Source organism: Daktulosphaira vitifoliae, unplaced genomic scaffold (genome assembly GCF_025091365.1).
Source record: "Daktulosphaira vitifoliae isolate Bord-2020 unplaced genomic scaffold, ASM2509136v1 Scaffold_4, whole genome shotgun sequence".
In the NCBI taxonomy this organism is placed as follows: domain Eukaryota; kingdom Metazoa; phylum Arthropoda; class Insecta; order Hemiptera; family Phylloxeridae; genus Daktulosphaira; species Daktulosphaira vitifoliae.
Genome location: NW_026099575.1, coordinates 23,588,714 through 23,603,441, shown reverse-complemented (window position 1 = coordinate 23,603,441; position 14,728 = coordinate 23,588,714). Strand labels below are relative to the sequence as shown.

The 14,728-nt window shown below is 25.9% G+C and overlaps 2 protein-coding genes across 2 annotated transcripts; one reads left to right on the top strand and one right to left on the bottom strand.

Annotated features, from left to right (window-relative positions):
* Window positions 1–953: 953 nt before the first annotated feature.
* LOC126904058 (sentrin-specific protease 1-like) lies at window positions 954–2,634 on the bottom strand. The gene is made up of 4 exons (XM_050682702.1): window positions 2,540–2,634; window positions 2,279–2,411; window positions 2,081–2,185; window positions 954–1,808 (listed from the first exon to the last, which is right to left on the bottom strand). Exon 4 carries the CDS (start codon window positions 1,801–1,803, stop codon window positions 1,222–1,224), a length of 582 nt encoding a protein of 193 aa, XP_050538659.1. The 5' UTR covers window positions 1,804–1,808; window positions 2,081–2,185; window positions 2,279–2,411; window positions 2,540–2,634; the 3' UTR covers window positions 954–1,221.
* Window positions 2,635–10,661: 8,027 nt separating this feature from the next.
* LOC126904929 (uncharacterized) lies at window positions 10,662–12,765 on the top strand. Its single transcript, XM_050684334.1, has 2 exons — window positions 10,662–10,795; window positions 11,859–12,765. The coding sequence occupies exons 1-2, from the start codon at window positions 10,709–10,711 to the stop codon at window positions 12,387–12,389; spliced, it is 618 nt and encodes a 205-aa protein (XP_050540291.1). The 5' UTR covers window positions 10,662–10,708; the 3' UTR covers window positions 12,390–12,765.
* The last annotated feature ends 1,963 nt before the right edge of the window (window positions 12,766–14,728 follow it).

The window sequence follows — 14,728 nt, the reverse complement described above, 5'->3', positions numbered from 1 at the left end:
TCCCAAAAAGAAGCAAAGTGATAGAAAGTTTAATTGTCGCGAGAAATTTTTTTCTTTTAAATGTCTGATAACGTTCAAAAAGACATATGCCTTTAAACTTATATCAAATTAATGTTAATACAGTGAATTTTAAAATTAAATGTTAAGAAAAATTAATGAATAATAGGACAATTAGTTCAAAGCTGATATAATTTGTAATATGTGTAGTATAGATATTTAGTTTATAATTTTTAAACATGAATTATTTATAATTAGTCAAGTAGGGCATTACCATTCAAATATGAGTTATCTTAATTTTTAGAGAGTTCTTCGACAACGAGCCTAAGGTATTTATGTTCGTAAAGACTGCATTTCATTGTGTTTTTAAAACGTGTGTTATAAAATATTCTGTGATAATTCCAGTGGTGTATTTTGGGGGGTGTCATCCATGTCTGGACACCTCCCGACTTAAAAAAAATACCTAATATATTGGTATTAACTTTTTTTTATAACATATTATATTTATTTACTATAAAATAAATGGTATTTTAAATAAATAACAACATTGAAGATAGTTTGATAGGATTCGACGACACGTATTTATCTACATTTTATCAGAGATTTCTAGAAATTATTTGGATTTCATTGGGTCATTTAGATAACAAAAATACCCGTAGCAAAAATATAATAACAACGGAAATATTCTGAACTTGTAGTTCATTTTTAAATTTATTTTATAGTTTAACAGTTTAGAGAATTATAAACAAATAAGTTTAGTTACCCCTATTCAATATACCGCATTCATAAAAAATACAGAAAAGAATTTTTTATAATTAAAATAGTATTTAAAAAATAAACAAAAGTTATGAAATTCTTTATGAATTGTCATTTAGTAAAATTAAAATTAAGTTGTTCAGATAGTAGATACGCTTGTTAATTTAAAAAATTATAATTGGCTGACTTTTTAACTTAATTGTATCCATAACTGTATATTATAATATTTGTATATTCACATAACAAGAACATTAAATTATTTCAGTTAAGATAAATTTATATTAAATTTGAATTTCTTAAATGAAATGTTACAAAGAAAAATAAGATTAAAATAAAATAACAAAACAACAATTAAACATAGAAAAAGTAAAAAAATGTTTGGTGGTATACAAATAAAAATTTCAATTTATAGTGAATATTAAGAAAATTGATATAAAATACAAAAATAAAATTTCATTCATAAAAATATTAATTGAATAGCTCGCCAGCAATAATTTCATTTTTGTGTCTTAATCTTATAAAAGGCATAAAATTTGCATTTATTGGTGTTGTATCTCCTCGAGACATTTTTTCTGCCAGCTCAACAGTAAATGGCCCACAATCATGTCCATTGGTTTGGCGAGATGTCTCGCCTATTTGTAATGTCCATGTAGAAGCTTTTCCTTTTTTGTCCATCTCCCATTCAATTAAGAAATTTTTTAATACCATTGGATAAGGACCCTTATACGACTTAAGACTATCATATGATGTCACAGTCTTTTCAGGTATATTAACCACTGTCAATATCCAATGACTCTCATATACATTCATGGGCACAAAAAGTAATTTTATTGTGTGAATATCTTTTTTTATCCATCTTCTTACAGCTGGATAACCTCCTCGAAGATACGCTACAATAAAATCAGTGACAACTGCATAAACTTCACCTTCTGACCGTTTTACTATCATTTTAATGTACTCATTAATTGTGTCTGAAGTATACCATGATGTGGGCGATTTAAATGAAGGTGCATTATACTGATCAAGAGATTTTGTGTTCTGATCTTGCATTACTTCTGCAAGTGTAACCATATTTAAACATTTTTCATAAAATTAATAAAAGACTTTGTTGAACAGTTTACTATTATTTAGGTTTATTTAAGGTTTTGGAATATGAAATTAAACACGTATAATTACTTTTGTTTAAAACGTCCATGGACCCCCTTAATGACACGCCTCTGCAGAAGTTATATTAATTTAACTCGTATTATTATAATTAATTATGTTTAATAAATAATCTTTTTTTATTTAATTTTACATAAAATAAATAGATTAAATAACTAATTACCTTTTTCTTTCTCTGGTACTTTTATTACTTCAATAGTGGACAGAGCAAGTAAATTTACGTCATTCGGCGTATTTAAGGTCAAAGGATTAGAACTAACTTTTGGCTCTAAAATAATTTGTTTAAAAATATTACATATTTGTTTCAAAAATCAAAACTTCATATTTTTTGAAAATGAATTATATTTTAAAAGTTGTATACTTTTTATGACTTTTTCATCTTCTTCGGATGAATTTCTTTTTAAATTTGGTCGAGCAGTAGTATTAGAAGATATCTCAAAAAGTTGTTTTTTTATTTCGGATTTTTTGCGTTCCAAATTTTTCTTATGAAAACTCTTAACGGATCATAAAAATATATTTAATTATATGATAAATTTATTTAAGAAATCTGCTTTAAGTCCAAAAAATGGTTTAGGGTATACCCTAAAATCTTTTTATTGAAATAAAGCATAATAAAATATACCTTTTCTAACAAATCAGCTGATATTAATAGCGGATTGTCTTTTGAAATTGCTATAATTTTTTTTTCTGTTGAATTTAAAATTTCATTTTTATATTTTTCAGATATTTCATTCTGAAAAAGTGTTCCGAATTTTCTTTGCTGCATCATATTCTAGGTAACCAAAGAGATATTTAAATAAACAAATAAACTATACTTAATATTATTATTATTATATTATTACCTTCGATAAAAATTGAATTTCCCATAAAAATCTAATAGAAAAAATAGCAGAATAATATTAAACATTATGTTACTGCATTTATATTAAGGGGGTTGATAGTTTATTTTATATTTTTGAATCAGACAAACTCCTATAACATAACTAAATCGAATAAATATATTAATATAATTATTGTTACCAATTTTTCTGGAATAATTTTATCATTTTTATTCCTTTTTCGATACGTGCGTTTTTTTGGAATAATGGAATTTTTTATAGGATAAATATTTTTATTAATAATTGCTGCAAATTGAATATAATTTTAATAATTATTAATTAAATAATCAATTTCGAAAAAAGGTTTTTAATATTAAAATAGTTAAATTAAAGTAAAGCGACTGAATTATTGTTATATATGAATAAGAGAACTTATTATTAATTTTTCTTATATTTTATATTAAAAAACTTTTTCTCTATTCGAAATAGTTAGTTTAATTATTAATCTTAATAGTGTTTACAGATAATTCTTCCATCTTTAGTTGACTTTTTTGATATTTGTCCTTTATTTGTATTATTTAAAACACAATTGGAATGCATGAAACGACGATTCCATATTTCTTCAACTCTGCGTATGACCTTATGTAAGTTTGATTCATTTGTTTGACCAAAAATATTTTTTTCACTTGCCATATCAATAACTAATTAAATAAATCTTAATAATTACACAAGACGATAGTTTATTTTTCACGGTAAAAAACGAAGTGAACTGAAATGTCGATAAAATCAACATTTACATCTAATTGTCAAGGAAACTTAATTGTAAAAATTCATTAAAAAAATGTATAAGCCAATTATAAATAAATTTAGTATAAACAATACTTATTTATTTTAATTGTATTATTGGTCAAAGAATACAATATTTTAAGAATTTACAGAGAATTTAGTATAAACAATACTTATTTATTTTAATTGTATTATTGGTCAAAGAATACAATATTTTAAGAATTTACAGAGAATTTAGTATAAACAATACTTATTTATTTTAATTGTATTATTGGTCAAAGAATACAATATTTTAAGAATTTACAGAGAATTTAGTATAAACAATACTTATTTATTTTAATTGTATTATTGGTCAAAGAATACAATATTTTAAGAATTTACAGAGAATTTAGTATAAACAATACTTATTTATTTTAATTGTATTATTGGTCAAAGAATACAATATTTTAAGAATAATACAGAGAATTATCAAAAAAAAATATATATATATATTTTAAAGATATTTTGAAGAAAAACCTTTTGTATTTGTTTGTTTATTTATTACATTAGTTTACAAATGATAGAGATTTTTTTATGAAAGTTCAAGTGAAATAAATTTGATATCGGTTAACAGAATATTTATGCATATAAAATTTAATCTGTATGAAATAGAATATCAACGTTTGGATTTATTCTCTTGCAACTATTAAAAATTTTGCCTTTGTGAAATTGCTATTTCCATTTAGTTATTAACAAAAAACATCATGCCATGCGATTATAATCAACATAAAAATTTATTAAGTTGAATATATAATATAGTTTAACAATTTAATTAATAATTGAATTAATGACATAATAATTCTGATAAAAGAAAATAACAGGAGATTTGAATTAATTTTAACGACTTTAACAAATCGAAAATAACTTTAGGGTTTAACTACCTTATAGGTTTAATTATTATTTGCATTTTTAATGTTATTATTATTATTATTTTTTTTTTTTTGACAATAACGGATATCTTTGTAACTTCAATATATATCAAGAAAATGACAAATTATCCAAGAAAATCAAGAAAATTTTAGAGAAATATTAAGATACAGAGCCCAAGGAGATGACCGTTTAAAATCATTTTTGGAAGCTAAAGAAACAATAAAATATACAAGTGAAACACTTCAAAATGAAATAATTGAATCCTGTAATAAAATTATTTTAAATAAAATCGTAACAAACATAAATGCCCAAAGATGTTTCAAAATACTTGCTGGTGAAACGGCCAACATTGGTGGAAGCGAACAAGTAACTTTGTGTGTTCGATATTTAGATGTTGAAAATATGATANGTGTGTTCGATATTTAGATGTTGAAAATATGATTATCAAGGAAGAATTCTTTAGTTTGTGCCTNTATCAAGGAAGAATTCTTCAGTTTGTGCCTACAACAGATACTACTGGAAAAGGTTTATATATTATTATTCAAAGTTTACATTCATTTGGCGTAGAAACAAAATACCTTAGAGGACAGTGTTACGATGGATGTGCTTCTATGTCTGTGGTCAATTTAACGGAGCTTAATCTCTTATTCACCAAAATTATGCGCTTGCGACGTTTGTTCAATGTGCTGTTCATGTTTTAAACCTTGCTATTTCTTATTCATCTTCTATACAATAAACACGAAATTGATTAANGCTATTTCTTATTCATCTTCTATACAAGAAACACGAAATTGATTAGGAACAACATCTAAAGTTAGAGATTTTTTCATATACCCAAAGCGAAAAGATGTGTTGAAAAGTCAAATCGAAGAAAGTCAAAAATGTATAACTAAAAAATCATTAAAACAATTATGTGCGACTAAATGAGTTGAACGTTTTTATGCTGTCAATGATTTTCTTGAGCTTTTTGTGTACCTAATTGAATCGTTATTTATAATTTCGAAGTGGAATAACACTGAAACATCATCAAAAGCAAGTAATTTACGAACATCAATATTGAAAGGCGATTTTATTATTTGTTTACTTATTATAAATAAAGTATTTAGTTATGAGTTACTTTGTTTAAAACAAGTTCAAAGAAATTAGCAGGTACACAGCATTGTTATTATCAATGGTAGTAAAGCACATTGTTGTGAGTTTATAAATACACTAACTGTCAATACAGAAAGTATATCTATGATAGTCATAATTGATAATAAACAATCCGTGACTGCGACATTGATATCATATAAACCATTTAGCTACCTGTATTTGTAATCATATCATCATGTGTATTATACATGTATATTAACTCAAAAATTTGAAACTTTAAATGTTTATATCTAATAAACTAATAAAGTTATATTAAAAATTCAAATGCCATTTACTATTTAATTAAAAATCCAAACATTTTATTATATTCAAAATATGTGTTCCCATTTAAAAGACAAAAAGACAAAGTTGACACCCTTACAAGGCATAAGGGATGAACATAAAAAGTTTTAAATAGTTAATAATTTAAGAATAATGTGTAACTAAAGAAAACCAAAAATAATGTTTAAATTATATTTATTCTACAAGTAAATGAGTGGGTTATGATAAAAAAATCAGTCTGTATACTGTAATATAGTTTATCATTTGTAAAGCTGGAAGTAAAACATTTTTGTAATGTTTCGTTTAATTGTAATTTCCTGATCTATTATTACTAGACCAGGAATTAAATATTTATAAACATTTTTGAAAACGATAGTATTATTAATTTTGCAAAAAGAAGAAAAACAAAATATTTTAGTATATAAGACGAAATAGAATGAATCGTAGAGGAGAGAGGACCTCAGGAGCACCGAAGGTAATTTCTTTTCGCGCGGTACGTTTTGTGACATTAAGTTTTCATTTTGTGTATTGTTTTATTGTGTTTTTAGTGTATATTTATTTTGTATGTTTTGCATTGTTTAATTATATCTATAATAAATACATTTGAGTTATTATTAAACTTTTATTACTTTAAGTTAAGACACTAGGGTTGTTTCTTTTAAGATACAACAGTACCAAAATTTCAAATTTCAAATTATTTGTCAATTCCTAAAATAGTAATTAGAAAAATAGTAAGTTTTTTTTACGTCAGTAAACATTTCTATAATTTTCGTTTGTGAGGTTCATTAAAAGTTGGACACCACCCGAGAAATCATTCAAAATACGCCACTGGATAATTCATAGTATCATTTTTGAATTTAACTCTGTGTATGTGTTATCCTGTTACACTTACCAAGTAGGATTTCAGTAAAGTATCTAGCTTTAAATACTAATAATTTTATTTATGTGTATTTTGTCGTGCCGAAGAGCATACGACAAATAAAAATGTCCATATTTTTAATTTTTTTGCATAACAACATCTATGTTAATCAAATATAAATAAATTTTAACATTTTTTATATACTATACACGATGGAAAAAAGGAAACTGGTTGGGTTGGGTTTTCCTTTAATGAATAACGGTATTTAAAATTAAAAATTATGTAATTTCTATCAACATTTTTCATTTTTTAAAAAATGTACAAACATTAATGCTAGACACGAACTGGTTTTAACTTTGAAAGTAATACCATTAATTATATTTAAGACGAGTTCTTTTGACGTATTATGTTTTATTGAGATTATATCATGTTTAATGTTATTATTAAATTTGTTAAGGTTATTATTAAATAAAATAAAAAAATATTTTTAAATTTACGAAAAAAATATTTGTTTTTGATCAATTAAAGTTTTTTCTAGTTTAATTAAATTTGGACGTATTTGTTGGTTTTATAATTTACATACTCATTTGACACTCAAAATGTGCATTAAATTTAATTTATCGTTTCGAAAATATTCATTCGCCTTTTTTTAATTATTTAAAATATTATTAAAAACATGGTTCAGTTAGTTACTTGATATTGTGTTTGGCTATAAGCCAAATATATTTGTATGGAAATGTAATGGATCAACCTGATTTTACTTTGACTGTGACTTAATACTTATATTGATACTACAAATTCCTTTGACGATGGTGTTGTATTAATTTTACTAAGTTTCAATTTAAATTATATTCTATATTTAATTGAAGACAAGCCAGTAGAAGTAATTGATTACTCTATGATTAGAATTGCGAATTGTAATTACGAAACTGGTTCTTTATTAATAATTAATTTTATACTGAAAGTTAATTAAACAATCATATAACAATTTCCTTTTTTTGTACTTAACAGTAAACAGCAAGATATTTTTAAACTTTCAAATTAAATGTTATTTCAAAATTTAACGCAATTTTTCCATTAATAAATGAAGACTAATTTAAGGTAAAATAAAAATTTTAACTATTTCCCGTATTTCATTACACTTGTATTTTATGAAATTTATTCTTACTATTAAAAAATCAAAATAAAAACAGTAACTATATTGTTCGTACATAATATTTTTTTTTAGGAAAAGTAGGTATCAAAACTATTTTATTAAGACCTTGTAATTTCAATACTGACTTTTATATACGTAAACTGCATTAATGAAGTAAATTTTTTTTTAATTTTGTATCAAAATTACTTTTAGTTGATAATGTATGGTTTTGAAGCAAAAAAGTCTTCTTAATTTTCATTCTATACAAAATCTTGTTGTTCACTTTAATAGTAAATATTTTTACCTTGGAAATTCATAATAAATATTTCCAATTAGATTTTTTCGGTATTTACAGACGTTTTTCACTAAGTGCTTAACTCAATAATAACTTAAATCCAATGTTCAAGTAAAATAAATGTTAAGAAATATTTTTATAATACAGTCATTGGTGCGAGTAAATAATATATTATCAATGATATATTGAAAATACCTATTTTGATTATAGTTCTGAACATACGTGGAAAAATATATTCGCACACCTGTACGTTGGTCGACGTGGTACAGTTTTTCCAGTAGAACATTCGGGTATAATATTTGCATATTATGCAAAACAGAAAAAAAAGAGAGAAATAAGAAATGGTGGCGGGATAAAAGAACGACGAGTAATGGATTTTAAGTCGGTCGGAATGAGATCTCCTAACAGCGGTAGCAACAGCCTCTGCAACCCTGGGCATTCAACATAAAACAGTACCCCCGCTATGCAATCATTTCATATACTTTCCTCTTTATTTCCAATGACAGATAAACTGTATTTCTAAGTAGAAGGCAAAATCAATTTAAATTACGTCTGTCTGTAAATTTTGTTACGGACTAAAAAAAAACACCATACGCTGTCGACCAGCCAGAGCCACACCTGAATAAGATAAATGATTACAAGATATTGTCTATCAAAACGTATTCTCGAATTTTATGTGCCTTATCCTACTTCGTGCACTTGTCATCTCCGTTTTCCGAACCATATTGATTAATGTCTAGAAGAATGTCCAGAGTTTCCTGACACTAAGAAGCGTCGGTGACAGTAATTTTCAATTATATAGGTTTTACATACATATTTTATTTTACATTAGATCATTAAAAGTTACGAAAAAATAAAAATATGTAGAAACGTAACATTTCACCTGCATCAAAAATAATGAAGTGGTGTGAAGTAACGAGATGTATAACTGTACAAACTATACGGCATTTGATATTCATGAGCATAACAAATGAAAATTTGTCAGAGTTTAGTTTAATGCACTAGTATAATTTAGAGCAATAAACTAACTTCTGTAAATTGCTGAATTACTAATCAGCGTTCAAGTACAACGTTTTTGTTGATCACGTCATTATTTTCTAGTTTTAGAATACTTTAATTATTATTTATTAAGTACCTTTCATAATTTTATACAACAACAATTTGGTTTATAAATTACAATTTTTTAATATGCATGTTTAAAATTTTATATTTTTTATTTATTATTCAGGTTTAATATTCTATTGACAATATCTGACGATTTATTTGAAGTCATCGTTCAATACTTTCATAATGCTTTATTTTATTATGATTCCTTTTGATTATTTTTAATTACTCTTGATATATATATATATATAATTACGAAAGGAATTTTTTTTTTATATATTTTAGAATATTAAATTGACAGTTTTTTTAAACTATATTTGAGAGTCACACCAATATCATAACATATAAAAGCCTTATTAAACCAAAATGGTCGTATGGTATTGAACAATGGAGTGCAGCAAAAAAGTCGAACATTAACATAATTCGAATTTTTTAATCATAGTGTTTTTGCCGTATACTCAACGCTATTCCTTACATATCAAATGAAATAATCCATAATGACAAACTGCTATCTTCAGATACAAAAAATTCCACAACCGACTCCAAAATCATTGAAATCCTATCATTAAAACCCTATCCTTTCAAAAAATCCTAATAATCCACCAAATCACCTAAAAAGATCTGGGATAGGCATTAATAAAAATAATTATGTAATAATAGCTCTTTAATTTTACTTAATTACTAAAGTCAGTTGGAGTTCCGCCACTATGTGGCCTCTTCACAAGTTATTGTTTTTTTTTTTCAAAATTACTATAATATTTTATCATAAGCACTTATATACTTTATATAGATTGCATCTTTAGCTAAAAAAAAATAATATTTGAAAGTATTATTATCCATAATTTACAAAAAGAATATTCAAGTAAATAACTAAACAAATTTGTTAAGGAAATGGTTTTAATTGATATTATAATAATTTTGAAGTACAATTCGGAATGATGGGTCGTTTGTTTTTAAATTGTTCCACCGAAAAAAAAGTTAAAGCACAGTTCACACTTATTTATTTTAACACTCCTGAAAAATATCCTTGTGATATTAGTACTGTGTACAGGCAACAAAAAAAGATGAAAAAATTATTATGCATTTTTGCTCAGAATGCTCAATACAATCTCTCCGTCTATATAATAATTAAATTCCTTGTTTGAGAGTACTTTTTTTCAATATTATTTTTTTTGCATCCCTGTCAGTTATATGTTATGGTTGCTCTTTTGTCTCGGTAATCCGTACGTAACTGTGGCAAATCGAATTTTTTACGTGTATAGAAGCATTAAAGGGGAAAAGTTCTCTTGACTTTTTTGTTAACGTCTTCTTCATGTTGCAGCAGTCAAAAAAATACTTGGATATAATACGCGTTTAAAGCGATACCGCGATGGTGGGTTGACATGTGAAGGACACACGAGATTATATAAGACCTCATCATTCATACAATATTTTAATATTGTACGTGAAAACGGTCATTCGTGGTTTGCCGTATGCGCCAGGGTTTGCATACAATATTCATTTTTATTTTTTATAATATAATAACGCATGTCAAAATGAAGTGTTGCTTGAAAAACACGGTAAGTTCACTCAGATTGTAATAATTTTAATTTAAACCGTAAGCTCGATAACTTTCTCACATTTGCTGAACAAAAATAATTATGTTTACATATTTATACGTACAAAATCTCAACGGAGACAATGTAACTACTAATAAAATAGATTCCTCTGTGTATTCGTCTTGGACACGGTGAAAAAACCGTAGTTCCTGTGGCAAGACGGAATGATTGTAGCAATTTGTTGGGAAAAATAATCCAAGAAACAAACAAGTTCTGTCATGAGTGAAAAATAACACAATGCGTCCATTTGGGATCTCTTGGGCGAGTAATAGATAAACTGGACCGATAAAACGTCAACGGAATAAAATAAAAACTTTTCTTTTACGTTTTATGTATGAAATTGTATATATATAATTTTATTCTAAAAATAAAAGGGGGATGCGTGTTAAATTATTCACAAAATGTCAGCCTAACGGCCAACGTCTGTTAATGGCTCTTCTTATGCAGCCTATTCATCGAATGATGTCGTACACTATGAAGAAAAAACTGCAATTTGTAAGAGTTATTTTTTAGTACGTGAGCTCTATAAGAAATCGGTTGCTGCAGCGCAAATGACTTAGGAATATAAAATGGACGGAGAAGGTAGACAAGTGCGCTAAATGACTCACACACTCGGCATTTGGATTCATATTTATGTAATTTCATAACTTTTTATGCAAGACATTAAACAGTAATTGCAGTATCTACAGTAAAAAAACCTAACGGGAAATAAAAAACGAAAGCTACAATTCTAATGACACACGCGGATTCCAAATTACGACGTGAGCTGTTGTTTACATATAATAATTCCAATTACTTTCATATAAACTAACCACGGCAATTATAGACACTCACTTTGTGTAATACTTATATGTATTTTTTTCAACAATATTGTACTTTTAAAATTAATTGATTGAATGGTCAATGATATTATAATCACCTCGTGTTGTTGGTTTAATAATGTTTTAAATCGTATCTATAAAACAATATTTAAACATCTCTAAATTTGTATTACAATTAATCAAAACATTTATTCTTGTTTTAGGTCTGGTTAATGTTTTGTCATCATTTAATAGCAATAAATTTAGCGAGTACCCAACCGAGTGATTTTGCAGTATCATTTGGAAGAAGCCGAGCGTTAACACAGGCATCATCGTCTGTTACCTCTAACCGACACAGTTCCTATACTCCACAAGTACAGTCTCAGGATCAAGATACCTCTGATTCATTGGGTTATGGAATAGGCCTAGAACTGGGACTAGGTACGCCTATTCTTGATACCATTTTAGAACGTTTATTGCGCCGCAAACAGCTATTACTAAATGCTGCAGCCTTATATCAAAACTGGATACCACCATCGGCTGGCGGATTGTACTCCACAACGGCCGGTTTCTATCCAAATCCGGCCTTATCACCTTATCCGTATGCTGGTGGAGGAGGTATATGGGGTAGACCACCCATTTCACCAGCAGGTTATCCTGGTTATCCGTTTGGAAATGGATGGGGAACTTTCAACGGATATAATCCGTTTTTAGATTTGGACACAGACTTTACTTCGCTCAAAAACCGGAATTAGAGATGTTAAAATTTTACATGAAATAAACCAAAACAGTAGAAGTAAACAGGCATTTTAGTAAAGTTATGAGCTGAGAAAAATAGGTTTACATGATTACTTTTAGTTTAAAAAAAAATGTGTACAATTTAAATCCCATAAAATGACTGTATGATTAAATATGTTATTGAAATTGTTCTATAATAATTTGAAATATGAAATTTCTTTAAACATTCTTCTTTAAATTCAATTTTGTTTTTATGAAATTTTAAGTAATAACAATTTAAAATATTATTCCAGAAATATATGATTATTAACAGTTAAATAGGGAAAATATCAACTAATTGTAAATCATTTTATTATTTTAAATTCTTTAACCACGTTTTCATAAAACAAAAATTCTAAATTAAAATTCTAAATTTTATTTGTATGATTATAACTATTAATTTAAGTATAAAATGTAGTGTATGATTATTATTTTTAATTAGTAGATATTTTTGAACTAGTTAAAAATAATATAAATATTTTTTTAATGTGATAATCCTTTTTCTAAGATCCTTGGCTTAATTATAACTGTACTATCTTAAAAAAACACTTTTATAATACATTATTATACCGGCGTAGGATTAGAGGAATGTATCATCCAAAAAAAAAAAAAAAATTAATGCATTTTTTCAAACAAGTTTATTCAATTATTTTCGTTGAAGTTTTTTTTAAGTAATGCAACTTTAGAGGTACTTTATCTAAAATTATAATTTATTATAACTTTGAGATTATTATTTGTGTTCCAATGAATTCTACATAAAAAAATTTAAAAATCGTCTAAAAACAAATAAAAAATTTGTTTGGTTAATGCGTTTCTATTATCCAATACCAACAACTGGACATAATAAAATGTGATGACAATTTGATGTAACGGTATTTCACTATTTATACTATCATTTTTTTAGACATTTGTGGTTATTGACAATAAATAACAATTCTATTCTAAACAATTTTCATAGATTTAATATAAATATTACTTTAAACTAGTATAATGAATTTTTAATGATTGTTCATCAAATTAAATTGGTTTTACTTAAAATATAGTAATCTCGTATCTGTTTTTATTCAAAACCTCAATTTTATGTTTACGGTTAACCATTGTAATTACAATGCGGTGCCTTAAACAAAAATATATAACATTACTTTAATAGCCACTGCTACAGCTACAGGTTTACCACTTTCGTATTCAAATGTAAATGTACATATGTTTGCTTTATTTATACAAGTTAAAAACACATTGTATTCTAAAAGTACTCGTAATACCAAACATCAAAAGTACTTTAAACTCTTGTTGATACATTATTGAACAAATATGTATTCCCTGTGTTACTAGAACAAACATTTTTTTGGATAGTTTGTTAGAAAATTTCGAGTTTTTGCATGTTTATTAAAATTTAAACTTTTTTTTGGAGTAGTAATTAAGTATAGATTTTATAATCGTCATAATTATTTGAAATAAAGTGTAAAAACGTGGTGAAATATGCTAACAAAAATCAATTGCATAGTTGAGTGTACTGGTAAAATAATATTCAGAAAAAATCTAGAATACCAGCGGCGACATAATGTTAAATGTATACATTACTTTAAAGTGATAAATAAACTTAAAATACAACCAGCACATCTTTTACAAATGTGATTTAGACCTTTCAATCTGTGTAGTGTACGTGCTTAAGACGTTGTAACTGCATATTAGAAAAAAAATCCCTTCCATTACACACTATAGGCCACCCGTATTATATATTTTGGTACATTTGTATTTTAAGTGGTTTTTGTAGAAGCATATTTGATCCGCGCGGAATCCCTCTAAGTTATCAAAACAATGTCCGTTTGTGAAATGAACTGCAAATTATAGCGGAAAGGCGAAAAACGGTTGAAATTGTTTATAAATATTAAATCGTGCGTATCATTGATAATGCAAACGAAATGTGAGTGAGTAGAATGTATACATTTCAGAAACACTTTAAAATAATCTGAAATAATTGATTTTCTATCTGAGTGTCAATTAAAATGCACTACATTTGAAAACAAAATGTAGTTTGTATATTACACAAGTTTACTTAAATTGGCCTTTACTAGAATGGTTCGGTTATTAATTTGCTCTCCTTTATTAAACCTTTACGGAATGAAATGCAATAGATTTTCCAATGACTTTTGTTTTGCAAACTCTCACAAAGCTTTTATTCTTGCCATTTTTTTATCTCTACAAAAACTTTTTTATTGGCATCACCATAAAAGTAAAATAATTTTTTTGCTATTATCAAACATTTATTCATAACTTGATTCTTTTAAAAATAAGTAATTCGTTTACATTAAATTTT

What these genes read in the sequence shown, in the direction of transcription:
- LOC126904058 (XM_050682702.1), bottom strand. Translation starts at nt 1,803, where the DNA reads ATGCAAGATCAGAACACAAAATCTCTTGATCAGTATAATGCACCTTCA.
- LOC126904929 (XM_050684334.1), top strand. Translation starts at nt 10,709, where the DNA reads ATGCGCCAGGGTTTGCATACAATATTCATTTTTATTTTTTATAATATA. An exon ending in AGTGTTGCTTGAAAAACACG is followed by an intron (nt 10,796 to 11,858) that starts GTAAGTTCACTC and finishes TTCTTGTTTTAG; the next exon opens with GTCTGGTTAATGTTTTGTCA.